The following is a 15,464-nucleotide window of genomic DNA, read 5'->3' on the forward strand; positions in this document are numbered from 1 at the left end:
TGAGTTTGCCTTGGAGATTTTTGTATTTGTACCTCTTGCAGTTATTTTTTTTTCTATGAGAAAAAAGTACAATGTCACAAATGAAGGACTGATGCAATTGAGACTTGAACCCCAGTTAACAAAAGAAAAAAAAGCAAGAGAAGAGTGGGACATTGGACATTCTTAAAATGAATCAGTGCTCCAATATTTTTATGCTTGCTTAATGCAAAAAGATACCCAACCAAACAACCCCCCCATTAATATACTAGTAGAGGTACCTGCCCAAGGAACAGGTTCTTCCTGTTTTTCACTATATACAAGGTTAAATTTGAGAAGATAATGAGTCCCACTGATTGAGTTGAACATCATTTTATAAAAATTGTAGCAAATAAAGAAAAATCACATCTGCCTGTGTGTTACATCTAGATAAATCACAAAAAAGGTAACTGAGGTTGTAGGTCACAGCTGAAACCTTATTGCAAATCTAGAGAAACTACTTTTCACATGAATTGTGGCATAACCATCAATCCCTGAAGTTTCAGGAAGGGATTCGCAACCAACAGTTCATGCAGTCCGAATCTCTAAGTTACCTACTTGCATCCCAACCAAAACTCTTCCTTATGTAAAATGAATCTTTACACAGCTTTGTCAGTGCCCCTCAATCTAGACTTGTAGTATTTCCTTTCTGTTCTATTCTACTGGCCTTCAACATAATTCTATCAATGCATCTCAGTCCTTGCCAGCAGCACTTTTACTTGTCTAGTCCTAAGAATCCTCACTATCAAGACTCTCTTTACTATACTTTTGTTTTTTCCATTGGATGTTCACACTGCTTTATTGTTGTAGGATTACTTGTGAATTTTGGGCTGCTGACATTTTTTGAAAGAGCATTTTAACTTGAGATTTGAAGAAAGCAATTTAGAATTACATGAACCAATTTTTAGCACCCTAGCTTTTTACAGTGTCTGTTTAGAGAAGTAGGAAAGGATCACAAAATATTTTTTGTAATTTTACATAAACATTGACTATTGTTTTGTTTCTATGTTTTTCAGTAAGGAGTGGTGAATTTTTAATAAAAAGATTTTTAGCCCGATTTTCCTTTACACTAAGGCAACTTTACACTGCTTTGGCAATGTAAAGTGGCATTAGTGTAAATGAAAGTCAGGCTGTTTTTATCTTGAGAACATTTGCCACCATAATAGGATAATTTCTAAGTAGATCAAACCTAGGATTTCAGTTATTTGCTATTGTACCTTTAAAGCCAACCCCCCTCCCCCGCCCCACATCTGGAAATGATACCTTACAGGAAAAGTTGGTCAGAAAGATGCTGTGATACTGCACATCAGATTCTGGGGTGGGGAACAAGATGCTTGATTATTCTCTGAAGAAAGCTTGCACTGCAATTTTGCTAGATTTGTTGCTTTTCTGTTGCTGATTTTTACCCCCAATGTGTTTGCAGCTGAAATACTAGAGCTAGCAGGGAATGCAGCAAGAGATAACAAAAAGGGAAGAATTGCCCCCAGACACATCCTCCTGGCAGTTGCTAATGATGAGGAACTGAACCAGGTATGCTTTCAGTATTTTAGTGTATGGTTGTCTGTACACTGTAGCTCAAGTACAGCTGCCATACTTAAAGTTTAGAAACAGTCCAGTGTGGTATTCAGATGAGTCCATGATGGTTCCCACAACAGAAAATGAAACAAGAATCTGTCCGCCAACATAAGAACAAAAATGACTTTTATGCTGTGGACTCTTATTTGTGTAAGGAATGGAAAAGGACACTGTAGCTAATCCCTTGTTCTTTATGTCTTAAATGGCCGCCTGCATGTTCTGTCAAGTGTTTTGCCAGCAATATATGAATGCGTAGTTGACTTTATGGGCGAGATTTTATTGGGTGTACTTCAGGACCCCATTCATTCAGTGGTCCCATAAATAATGCCAGAATCTATCATTGTCACTTAGAGTTTCAGCAGTATCCTATCTCTAGTTTATTAATCTGATCCATAGCTGAGTTATTTTTTATACTAGGCTTGCCAGATGGAGAATTCCTTAATTGCTTTTATGTCTGTAATTCTGTATCCCTAGCCAGCATCCTTTAATTTCAGGCTGTTTACCTTTGCTATTAAATAATTATTGTGAAGTGCATTGTTACTTTTGTATGAGCATTATTACAGTACAAATTCAACAAACAGAATCAAATGCGTGTTTTAAATATTGTATACTCTGCTTGTGTACAGTGCAGTGTAGTTTATGAGGACAGTTCTAGTCAAGAATGAGGGATTTTAATCAGATAAGTCATGCTTCTTTACACTGCCTCTCCCTGCAGTTGCTAAAAGGAGTGACCATTGCAAGTGGAGGGGTCCTGCCCAGAATTCAACCAGAGCTTCTTGCCAAAAAACGAGGTGCCAAAGGAAAATCTGAAACTATCCTTTCCCCGTCTCCTGAAAAGAGAGGGAGGAAATCCTTGGTGAGCAAGAAGAGTGGAAAGAAAGCAAAGGCTACCAAAGCCAGGGCACCCAAAAAGGTAAGCAGGAACTAGGTTTGGTGTTTTGGGAGGTGGGAGAGACTGGTTGAATGAAGAATGATACAGGGGAATAGGAGAAATTAGATGGTTTCCTTCCCATTGCTTATTAGTTGATTGGTATCTTGTTTGTGACAACTGGAAGTGGGAGGTAGGGGTTGATAATGGGTGAGAAGTACATGGTCCAGGATTTTCTCTCAAAATAGCAAAAGTGAGTGGAGAAATGAGCCATCAGGTTATTTCTGTAATGAGCTTCCAGAATCGTGGCAGACAGTGTTCAGAGGATACTTTTCAGGTACATTCACATTACCTTCTATGATGCCTTCACAAAAACCTATACAGTCACTAGGATCCTGCAACAGCTTTGTGGAAAGGATACTCTAGCATGTAAAATACACTTCCTCATCCCCCACCCTTATTTTTTCCACCCTCCTTCCCAAGAAGCCCAACAACAAAGCACTACCCTCTAGCTGACAACTGTAAAGTTTTCAACCATACTACCATGACAGGATTTCTGGTTAAGATTTCCAATGGTCAGAGAACTTGTCCTGACATGGGGTCTATACTTGGTGCTGAACAGGATGCATTATTTCAGCCTTTTGTAATTCTCTGAGTAATGTCTCTGCGTATTCACATCAGTCTCCATCTTCTCCATCTCCTCCTCTTTTGGTCTCTTGCTGGAGACACGATTTCAATGCTTTTTTAAAAAAAAAATATATTTTTAATTGCAATTACATCTGTGAGAAGAATGAATGGGTTGGAGGTTAGACTGCTAAACTTTCCTTCACTCTCTAGGCCATGGGGACAAAGCTGTCCTGTATCCCCACCCAAAGTTTTTACCAAAGTAGTCACCATGAGTGCACCCCTTTGTGTTAGAGTGCAGTGCTGCCAGAGATGCTTATTTCTAACACTCCTTGCAGACCACTAGTCTTTGCACACTGGTCACCTCTAGGGTCTTCTTTGGCTTGGTCTTCTCGTCAAGTCACTTAGAAGTTTAAAACCCATTCCAGGGTAGCAAAAGGGTGCAACAAAGGCCAAGTAAATCTTTAAACTAATAACTTTTCCTCCCCTTTCAGGGTCCACTGAAGTGCTCTTATTGGACCTACCTCAGGGCCTCCCCCACAGAACCCTAATCTGCTTCTGCAGAGTTTTGTCTTTTTTGCTTTTTGTCTAGCAAGTTTTTCCCTCCACTGACTCCCCTCTCTGGGGACTGTAGTTGCTTCCCTTAAGGATCTCCCTGCCAAGGCCCTAGTTTAAGTGTCTCCACAACAGGAGCCTACCCTGCTTCCTGTATGTCTCGCAGCCTGCAGGAGAGTCCTGCCTTCTCTGCAGTCTCTCCCCTCTTGAGCTTCCTTAGTCTGCTTATAAGGTCCAGGTATCTAGTGGATCATCACCTACCTCTGTCCCTGTCTAGCAGGAGGCCTTCAGTCAATCACCCCACAAGCGGAGCACGTATTTAATTGGGTATTTTTCCCCATCGGTAGCAGCTGAAGGGGATTCTGAGTTCCACCTAACTCAAAACATTACTCTTGCAGTCTCATTTGGTTTTTCTTTCCAAAACCTAATGAGACTACATACTCTGCACGTTCAGAGGTGTTTGAGATTTTGTTTGGATAGGACTAAGTCATTTAGATCATTACTTAGACTTTTTGAAGCCTTGGGGGATAAATGTAAAGATAATGCCATTTCCGTACATCATCCGTTGAAATGGATGAGATTATGCACTTACATCTTAGCCAGAGTAACAGTACCTGAGAACTTTAGGGCTCCCTCTACAAAGGCTACAGTGGTATCAGTTCATCCTTCTTTTATGTTTTCATCATAGAAAACTACTAGAGCTGCTCCCTGGAGTTCTGTTCACACCTTTATGCAGCACTGTGTTCTTGACTTGGCACTTAGATCCAATACTTACTTTGCAATCCTTGTTTAATTAGGATTGCTCAGCTCATCTTTGGGTTTGTACTGCTTGCCATACTGCCAGAGCTGGGAACATGCAGCGACCACCTCTAAGAAGAAAATAGAATTACTTAACAATAATTGTAGGTCTCTGAGAGTAATACCTCTACATATTCACATCACTAGCCACCTTCCCCTCTTACTCTAAATTCTACATTCTCAAAACTCTGGGGTTTAGCAGGAGGAGTTAGGTGTTGATCTACTTGGCCTCTTACATCCCTTGGTCTGAATGTTCAGAGCCATGAAGGGCATGGTTTTTTTCCTAGAAGACTCCTGAAGCTAGGCTGCACCAAGGGGTGCATCCCACAAGTGTGAATTTGCAGGTGCAACACTCCTCAAAAACTACAGTTACTGGTGAGTAATTTTTCATCTAGGTCATCGGTTGTGTGATGGGTAATTGTGTGATAGAAGTGCCATGGGATTATGATTTATTTTCAAATTCTAGTGGCTGCTCCCAGTTTGTTTTTCCATATAAATTAGAGCATTTAGCTATGTTATTTAGTTTGAATACTCATAAATTAATGCAGCATAAGTAAAATAACAAAAACAAAAATCCTCAATATGCTGCAGACATATGTATGTACTACTAAACCTTACAGTACCACAAACCTCCACTGTGCGCCACGTTTAACTTTTACTGTGTTTAGTAAATAGTAGGGAACTCTTCTAATACATAACTTTTGGGTAGTAAAAAGCTATGGTTTAGTTGTCATCCTGTGAAGTTTAGATGAAAAGGCTGTTGCTTTTATCTTTTGAAAGATTATAATCACAGACTTCTTTTTCCTGACTGTTATTGCTTCATTTTGCCTTCTGTCCCCCAATAGAGCAAGCAGAAGGAGAATGAAAAAGAAGGGGCCTCAAATTCAACATCTGAGGATGGACCTGGGGATGGATTCACCATCCTGTCTTCTAAGAGCCTCGTTCCAGGACAGAAGGTAATAGAAGTCAGAGAACAGATGTTATATAGTAAAATATGATGGCACCATGGAGTCTAAAATCAACAGAAGTATATTTCCCATCCTGCATGAACACAAGCTCTCGCCCAGCATTCTGGCTCAGTTGTTTGGGATTTAAAGATGGATCCAAACCCCACTGAAGTCAGTCGGTTTTGGATTAGGCCCTTATAAGATTTGTCTGCAGACTGAAGGATTACAAGATCAAGACTGGATATTCTTTCTTCCTGGTGAGAGTGAAATGATGATTTGGGTCTCCCAGTATAGCTATGGGGGAAGAGGGGGGCCATGTTTAGTTAAGGCCTGGCTACGTTGCTTCTGGTTGTGTTAACAAACCATGTTTAATCTTCCAGCTAAAATTATTTCTAACAGTTTGGCTGCCCAGAATTCTAAAATGTTTCTAACAGGATTTTACCATGTCCACATTGTCCAGCTAAACTGTCTAACAAAACTCTCTCCTTCCTCTTTTTTTCGCATAGTGGTCAGGATTTTTTTTAGCTTCCTTAACTTCTTATTATCATTCTATTTGAAAGATACTGCATAATTTCTTACAGACTTAACTATGGAGATATCCTTCAAGCTTTTTCATTTTAAAGGGTATGATCTTTCAAAGAAAAATATATTTCATGAAATTTCTTCTGCAAATCCCCCCCCCCGAAGGAGTTGCATGTCTGCCTTATGAATCTCAGAACCTTTTAAAAATTTTCAATCATTGGAGCCATATGTATGCTTTGTCAGGCCCTCTTTGGCACTGACTCCATTTGAGATCAGCACCTACGGCTGTTGACCTGGACCCCTTAGGCACAGGGACCATATGCAAGTCTCGTGCATTGGCACCAAGCCAATAGCACCTCTCCCAGGTTTCAGTATTCCAGTGTCAATTTGGTTTGATTCACCAGAAACTGGACATGTTGGCTCCCACTCCTTCAGATTCGTCAGTTCCTGCTAATCCAGTGCTTTAGCATATGAAGGGGTAGCCCCAATTTACAGATTGCATACCACAGCACGTAAATCTGGCAGGTTCTTTTGGAGCAATAGTGTAGCTAAGTGGATGAGCCTTGGGTCTGCTCTGTTTGACATATGGGTCCTGTTCCCAATTCCACCAGATGTGACTTTGTGCAGCCTCCCATTTACTTCTGTAAAATCGGGAGGTCTGATACTTACCCTGCTACTAGAGTAGAGTTATTAGGCCTTGCTCAATAATAACAGTTGTGAAGTGCATAGAAGTCCATTCAGTGGAATTGGTAAAAGTTACTGTTTTCTGGCTACCAGCCCCGCATATCTTCCGCAGACCAAAGGACATTTTCAACAGAAGAAGAATCCATTGTGTATCATCTAGAAGTTCAGGTCTGTGTTTCTGCTTCAGAATGAAGTAGGGAGACTCAGTGAGGTTAGGGAGCATGCTCATTGCAAATGAAGTAGTCACAGAATTTAAGAGCAAGTCTCCAGCAAACTCTACTTAACATGTGCAAATGGTGAGTTTCCAAAGCTTATAGAGCTGTGATGTCATTTTTTGTGTGATAATCTCAATATTTCTGTCCTCTTTTTTGTTGTTTGAGATTGAACAAAGAGAGAAATGAGACTGTAGAATCTGTAGAAGGGCTTTTTAAACTCTCATTAAGGCTTCAATTATTGGTTGTTTCCAGTTCTGTGATTGATGTGTGGGTGGGAATTAGGCCTGGTCTACTCTAAGAGCATATAAAAGTAAAGTTTAAAAGTTGGAATCAGACAACTTGACTACAGTAAAATGAATGACCCATGAATAGTCATCTGGCTTCTCTTGTAGTAATTTGGTATGAAAATGATTTCACAGTTAAAATTATTAGTTTAATTCTTTCTACATTAAAAGAAAAGGAGTACTTGTGGCACCTTAGAGACTAACCAATTTATTTGAGCATAAGCTTTCGTGAGCTACATACCGATGAAGTGAGCTGTAGCTCACGAAAGCTTATGCTCAAATAAATTGGTTAGTCTCTAAGGTGCCACAAGTACTCCTTTTCTTTTTGCAAATACAGACTAACACGGCTGTTACTCTAAAATCTTTCTACATTCTCATTCTCATCTTGCAGCTTTCTCTGACACAAAGTGACGTCAGCCATATTGGCTCCATGAAAGTAGAAGGCATTGTTCACCCAACAACTGCTGAAATAGACCTCAAGGAGGAAATAGGTAAGGCTCAGTTCGAAGCAGCAAAGGTAAATCTAGCATTGGACTGATATCTGGTCTACTGGCTGACTACTGGAATTGAATACTCTTTCATTTCTGTCCTGAAAACCAGGCTGAACTGAGCAGATATTTGTTGGTACCTATTTGCAGCTAATCTGTGACTTGCTAATAATAGCCTACATACAGATGAGATGACAAATGCCATGATCAAAATAGTATAGGTGTGATATCTTATCATTCTCCCTTCCAAGTCAAGGCTTGTTAAATCTTCTGTGGTTCGTAGTATTAAGACTAAGGGTATGTCTATACATACAGCGCTGTAGCGGTGCAGGTGTATCGCGTCTGGTGAAGACGCTCTATGCTGACGGGAGAGAGCTCTCCCATTGGCATAAAAAACCCACCTCTGCGAGTGGTGTAAGCTACATTGGCAAGAGAAGCTCTTCCACCAGCATAGGGCTGTGCACATAAATGCTTATGTTGGTGTAACTTATGTCGCTCAAGGGGGTGGAATATTTACACCCCTGAGCGACATAAGTTATGCCAACACAGGCTGTAGTATAGACAGCCTAGCTGGTCCTTTATTACTGCCTTTCTTTCTCTTTTATTACTGCCTTTTAAAAGTTTTCATCTTTTTAGAATCCATGGCCGCTAACGCAGTTAAATAATCAATTGTTCTTCAAGTATTTTTCCTATGGGTGCTCCACCTCAGGTGTGCATGCACCTCTGTAGCCCTTGATCAGAGATTTTCAGTTAGCCGTGCCTGTCCAGCCCATGCACCCTATGCCTCCTCATGCTGACAACGAGGCTATAAAGGAGTGCGCGGATGAACTGCCCTCAGTTCCTTCTCAACTGCCTTGGTCTGAGATGTAGCCTTGATGTGTCCCCCTTGAACATGCCTCAGTTTATCTTTCTTAGAATACTTAGTGTAGTTAGTTGTTAGTTTCTGTGTTGTTATAATCAGTTAGTACAGTTAAGTAGGGAGAGGATCCCCTCTCCCTCTCTTTCCCTCTAGGGGACTTGTTTCCTCCTGGCAGGGCATTCCTGGCTTCTCTGGGCTTCAAACGCTGCATCTCCTGCTCAGAGTCCATACCGGTGAGCGACAGCCCCTCTAAATACTTCCATTGCTTGGGGGAGTCCTACATTGCCAAGAAGTGCAACTTCCATCTTGCCCTCAAGCCCAGGGCAAGGAAGAACAGGGAGATTAAGATCAGACTGTTTATCATGGAGTGCTCCCTTCAACCACTGTCTGAGCCAGGTCAGGAGACTCCCAACCCCTCCCCCTCGGCACCTAGATCATCCAGTGCCTCTTCTAATTTGGCACAACCTTCTCCTAAGAAAGGGGAGATGTTGGAAGTGTCAGGGAAAACTTCCAAAAACAGGAGCATAGACTCTCATCTTAAGGAGCCAGCTCTGAAAAAGACCAGGTCTCTGGAGAGATCTACAGTCTCTGAAGCCTCAGCTTCTTGGCTTGGTACCATTGACTCAAAGGACTCCTCCTCTGGTACCAGCGGGTCCGTGAAGTCCTGGACCTCCAAGGAACAAGACATTGTTCTGAGAAGACCTCATTACCATCTTTGAGCAAGGAGGGCGAGCACAGACACTTGGGACGGGAACCACTGGGTTTGGTCCCAGCCATTGGTACCTTTGCGTTCATCCCAGCTGTTATCTGTGTATTCTGTCCAGCCTTTGGTACCTATGCATTCGACACCCTTGGCACCAAGCATGTAATATAGAGTCAGGTATCATTAGCATCAACTTTTGTACGCCCACCAATGGTACCATTAGCAGCTCTGTCAATGCAGCTACTGCATTGGTACTGATCTCTTACTCAGTACCACAGGAGGAGGTATACAAGGGACCTCTCAATAATGGATGAGCGAGAGTCCCCACTCCTCATGGGTACTGAGCACCTGTAGGTGCTGAGACCCTGATCTCTGGATTACCACCTCCAGTACTGCAAGACTTTACACCATTTTCTGTGGGTGTTACCCCATAGGACTTGATGGAGGAAGATAAGGAAGACTTTCAGTCGGTCTCTTCTATTTCTGTTCAGGATTCTCAGACATGTCTCTCCAGGAAGCCTTTGTCTGATAGTTACAGAGAGGATCGCGCTTGCTATCAAGGGTGGTAGAACCAATCCTGCATGCCACACCCACTTCTATATGGGCTCCGCAGTGGGGAATATTGGGCTGTCTATTAACAGCAATTTGCCAGACCACTGGTACCATCTGATACAGAGGCCAGAGTTGTTCAGCTCTCCCATCCCCAACCTGTTCCCCCCCCCCCCCCACACACACAGGAAGAGACAATTGAGGAACAGGAGGCTAAGGTGAATAAGGAGGTTACCCCTCAAACATATATTTCGTCCTTGTCCCTTGACGAGGCCACCAGTCCTTGGGAGATGTTTTTCTTCTATTTTGGAGGAGGGGACTGTTCTGTGCATTCCCTCCAATGCCACTGATATTAAGGGTGATGAACAAGATCAGATAGGACAGGGTTATCCTTACAGTGCTGACCTGGCTGAGACAAGCTTGGTACTCTTACCTGCTTCACCCATGTGCTCAGCTGTCATTCAAGCTCCCACCCATTCCTCATCTCCTGTCACAGGATGTGGGTCGCGTGCTTCTTCCCACCCTAGAGGTTCTCTGCCTCAGAGCATGGCTCCTCGATGGTTCACAGGGTTATAATCCTCCTGCTCTTCAGAAGTACAGCAGGTATTACTGAATAGTAGAAAGACATTAATCTGTACTACTTACCTGCAGAAATGGAAGACACTCTTCCATTTATGTAGTCACTGCCTTCTGCTTGAATCTGTGTCAGTTTCAGTCATCCTGGATTACCAGCTGGATCTAAATAAATCAGGGTTATCAGTTAGCTCAATTAAGGACCATTTGGCCTTAATATCAGCCTTTTAACCTCCAGTAGAAGAGTTCTCCATATTTGCTCATCCTGTGTCATCTAAGTTTGTAAGGGTTTGGGGAATTTCTATTCCCAGATTCGAGACCCCATCCCAACATGGGACCTCAACCTGGTACTTAAATACCTTATGAGATCTCCATTTGAACCTATGGCAACCTGTTCGCTCTTGCATTTGTCTATGAAGACGGTCTTTTTAGTAGCCATCACGTTGGCCTGAAGGGTCAGGGAGATTGGAGTTTTGATGGCAGGCCCCCTGCCATCTCATGGCGTTCTTTAAGGACAAGGTCTCTTCATGTCTATAAATTCTTGCCTGAAGTTCTACTGGAGTTCCATCTCCATCAGTCCATTCATCTGCCTGTGTTTTTCCCGAAGCCACATAGTTCCCTATAGGAATCCTGCTTACATACCTGGACGTTAGAAGGGCATTGGTGTTTTACTTAGATAGGACCAAGCAATTTAGAAAGTCATCGTTTCCTTTGGAGATAGCTCCAAGGAATCCTCAATTTCTAGTCAAGGACTACTGAAGTGGATTTCTGGATGTATTATTGCTTGTTATAAGGTTACTGGTGTTCATCCCCCCAGAGGGTTATAGCACATTCAACCAGATCACAAGCAACTTCTGTGGCACTACTGAAGAATATACCAATATCTGAAATATGTAGAGCCACTACACAGGCTTCAGTACATACATTTTTGAAACATTAGGCCCTGTCAGATTCGAGACAGCACTTGGTTCTGCAGTCCTGTCTTCAGTTCTGGACTCTATTCTGAAATTCCCTCCTCCATTTGGGAATACTGTTCAGAAGTGGAGGACCGATAGGGACATTACTTGAGGATGAGGTTACTCACCTTGTGCAGTAACTGCGGTTCTTCAAGATATGTCCCCCTATGAATGCTCCACTGCCTGCCCTCCGCCCTCTCTTCTTCAGACTGTTCCTTAAGGGGTGTTTGGGTGGAGAAAGAATTCAGCGTGGTTTGCCTGCACACTCCTATATAGCCTTGGTGTTCAGCACGAGGACACATTGGGTGCATATGTATGCTGAACGGATGCTGTTAACTATAAATCTCCGATCAAGGGCATGAGCACCTGAAGTGAAACACCCATAAGGACACGCATCTTGAAGAACCGCAGTTACTGCACAAGGTGAGTAATCTCTTCATATATCCCTTTCTGTGTTACAATTATTTTGTATTTGCATTTGAAAAAACTCAGAAGGAAATGAAATGTATTCATAATACTTCTTATCATGTCTTTCACTGTAGATCTCACATGCTTTATAAACATCAGTGTCTTAAGCCTTACACCACTCCTGTGAGATAAGGAGGTACCATTTTATAAGTGCGGAATCTGAGGCACAGGGCAGTGAAGTTACTTGCCCGAGATCAGTTGCAGTCAGGATCCCAGAAATAGGCACAGGGTCAGGGCTTCATATAATCATTCAGCAAGGATTTCATCCCCACTGTCATCTCAACTGTTTGTTTATTTTATAAATTATTGCAGAAAAGTAATTGGATCAGTTACCTCAGCTTATTCTGGAAGTCCAATAAAATATAATTTCTGCTGGCACAGTTTTCCTGATTGTCCACTTTCTCCACCAGGGAACTGAAGTGAAGTTACACAGTAGAGATATCTCTGCCAGTAACCACTGTATCATCTTCTAAATTACTGAACCTGACTTTTAGGTTAGCAGTTTTGGGGTATTCTTGGAAAATTCTTGCAAGGCACATTTTGTATTTTGTTAGAATTTTTTCATATACTGTGCACATCTTATTTATGATAGTTTCTAGCATGAGAGATCTGGTTCCCATGCTTTCATCCTTCTCAGGGCTATCTGAGGAGCAAGTACTGCAAACTCTACTATACACTTTTCTTTAAACCTCTACTACAAAAAAGATGGCATATTTTATAGAGAACTAAAGTTCAGGTACTTCAAATAATGAAATACTAACTCACTGTACCAAAACCAGTAAAAAAAAAGTGTTACATGCTGTGTTATTTTCAAGAACTCAAATAATAAGCAGCCATGTTGGACAGTACAAAAAAAGAAAAGGAGGACTTGTGACACCTTAGAGAGAGACTATGGTGCCACAAGTACTCCTTTTCTTTTTGCGGATACAGACTAATACGGCTGCTACTCTGAAACCAGTACAAAAAAGCATACCTTAACTTCAAGATTTTAACAATAAGGTCATTCTGCTGGTATCTCATATTATCGGGAGATGATTTAATTTAATTATGCATATTAAGAACAATGATGGTCAAATGTAACTGGCATTTAGAAAAATTTAGCACATTTAAACCTTTTAAATTTTCCATTCACGTATCCTCTCACTTTTTCTTTATCATAATACCAGGAAAAAAATAGAGATGGCTTTCTGTTTGTGATGTCAGAATCTCATTTTTACAATATATCCAGATATATCCATATATCCAAGTGAACAGGCTTCACTTACAAAAATGCATTTTTAAAAAATTAAATACAACATTATTTCCTCTTGCTTGTTTATATACCAACCTCTTTTTGCTGAGTGAAGTAGGAAAGAGGAAATGTTTTAGTTTGTTCAAGGTGAAGAATACATGATCATTCCACATGGTTTAAACATACAGTGTTTATTTCATACATTTTTAGTTCACACATGTTAACAAACATTTATTCATTTGGTTCTTGTAAAATGCATAAATGTTAATAAAAATAAGTATTAATAAAAACAGGCAGTATAGGATTAATAAATAAGTCCTGTTGATTAAGAGTGAATCAAGATAATACATGTATAATTTTTGTTCTTGAAACAATTTGCAGTTGTATTTTATTTTTAAAAGAAATACAGTTTGTTTTGTTTGTTTCAAATAAAAGCCTTTTGCTTTGTTTCCTTGCAGGCAAGGCCTTGGAAAAGGCTGGAGGGAAAGAATTTTTAGAAACAGTAAAGGAGCTCCGCAAATCACAAGGACCTTTGGAAGTTGCTGAAGGTAAAAAGGGTGCTATATCATCTTTTTGTATATATCAGCTTTTCCTCCTCCCAAATACTCATTCCTTTCTCCTGCCACTCTGATCTGTTCTTGGGCTAATCTAGGGCTTTGTCTACACTAGGAAATATTTTTTAAAAAATCTCTCTGGTAATGTAGAGGCTCCTATGCCTTCTTTCTAACTGGTGCTAGTATAGGGGACATACCTGGATGAAAGGGAGGGGGCTAGGATGCCCCTGTTCTGTGCCCATCATATGGCTTTGTTTTTTAGCCCCGTGGCAGTAGTTAGGCTGCCTTAATTTACACCAGAGGACCATTTCTGCCCATGTCAGCCCCAAGATTGGGGGAATGCAAAGGTGAGCTTTATGACCTTTGACCTATCCTGCACCCCCAGACTTGCACATTGTGTGTTCCTCAGCCATAGCTAAGGATCTAGCTCTCAGTATAATATATTAAGTATAAAAAGAGCAGTAGTTCACAAGTTACCTTGTATTAAACCAATTTTATTAGAACTAATAATCAAAGCAGAAGTTTTCCCTTACTGTACTTTAATTCTTTGAATATAATATAGATGTAAATCTTGTGATTATCTTTTTCCTTAAATTGCTATTCTCCTATCCCTGGCACAACAGCTATATTATAAAATATATAATTCTGAAAGAAATACTTGTGGAAATTTTAAAATATCTGTGGCAATGTATAGCTCTGAGCTTACTTTGTGGAGGTTGCATCTTACTTGTGAACAAAATTAACTGATTTATAAGGGTTGAAGATGGAAAAAAGATTATATACAATGTTCCCTACAATACATTTTCTAATACATTGTCCAGTCTAGTGTCTCAAAACCACAGAGACTGGATGCTTTAAATAGTCTCATTTTAAAAATCCCCCAAATAAATAGCCTAGTTTTAAAAGTCCCAAGCAAAGGGCCATCCACAACTACCCTTGAGAGACTTGCTACAATTTATTTTACCTCACTGTCACACTGAGTCTTAAACACTTTTGGAGTAAACTACTTTTTTACCCATTAGCATCAATGGAAAATAAATGGTCTTCATTCAGGTAATCTGTTGCCAGGGAAGATAACAACCCCAATGAAATGAATGTATTTTACCATTTGTGTTGTCACATGCTATGCTGGTATTTTTAAAATTGCCACTTTCATTATTTTAGATGCTAATGTATGATACTAAAAGTTTTTAAAATGGCTGGAGCGCTCCTGTAAATACTGTGCTCCATCCCAAAGGTGACTGACTGTTTGTTAAGTGGTAGATCAGAAAATTTTTGTGTATATTTTAAGTAGCACCACTCATAGGTAACGTTTCTCAACATTTTCCATTATAATATGAGTAAGGAGTAGAGATGTTATTTTACCTCTGTTTTTGGCACTGTTGTGAATACTGTGTCTAGTTCTGGTGTCTGCAATTCAAGGATGTCGATAAATTGGAGGGTTAGAGAAGAGCCATGAGAATAATTAAAAGATTAGCAAATGTGCCTTATACTGATACACTCAAGGAGCTCAATGTATTTAGCTTAACAAAGAGAAAGTTAGGGGGTGACTTGATTACAGTGGATAAGTACCTGCATGGGGAACAAATATTTAATAATGGGATCTCTAATCTAGCAGAGATGGGAATAACACAATCCAATGGCTTGAAGTTGAAGCTGTACAAATTCAGACTGGAAATAACGTGTACATTTTTAACAGTGAGAGTAATTAACCATTGAAACATCTTACCAAGGATACTTGTGGATTCTCCATCACTGACCATTTTTAAATCCAGATTGGATGTTTTTCTAAAATATAGTCAAGGAATTATTTTGGGAAAGATTCATAGCCTGTGTTATAAAGGAGATCAGACTAGATGATAACAATGGTTTCATCTGGCCTTCTGATCTACAAATAAGACTCTGTTTTCAGTTGCTTACAACTTTGCCAAACTTTATCCATTTCCTTGAAGTTGAGTGGGACCCTGGAGAATTGGATTCTATTGCAGCCTCTGCC

The 15,464-nt window shown here is 40.5% G+C and overlaps 1 protein-coding gene across 1 annotated transcript in view; it reads left to right on the forward strand.

The window, feature by feature from the left end:
• Positions 1-15,464, forward strand: part of MACROH2A2 (macroH2A.2 histone) — a 35,951-nt gene that overhangs the window by 13,934 nt on the left and 6,553 nt on the right. Inside the window, exons 3-7 of the mRNA XM_074958915.1 lie at positions 1,439-1,545; positions 2,306-2,503; positions 5,281-5,391; positions 7,479-7,578; positions 13,373-13,462. Of these exons, the coding sequence (XP_074815016.1) occupies positions 1,439-1,545; positions 2,306-2,503; positions 5,281-5,391; positions 7,479-7,578; positions 13,373-13,462 (606 nt within the window). The remainder of the gene's footprint in view (positions 1-1,438; positions 1,546-2,305; positions 2,504-5,280; positions 5,392-7,478; positions 7,579-13,372; positions 13,463-15,464) is intronic.

The sequence above is a fragment of the Natator depressus genome, chromosome 7 (genome assembly GCF_965152275.1).
Source record: "Natator depressus isolate rNatDep1 chromosome 7, rNatDep2.hap1, whole genome shotgun sequence".
NCBI lineage: Eukaryota > Metazoa > Chordata > Testudines > Cheloniidae > Natator > Natator depressus.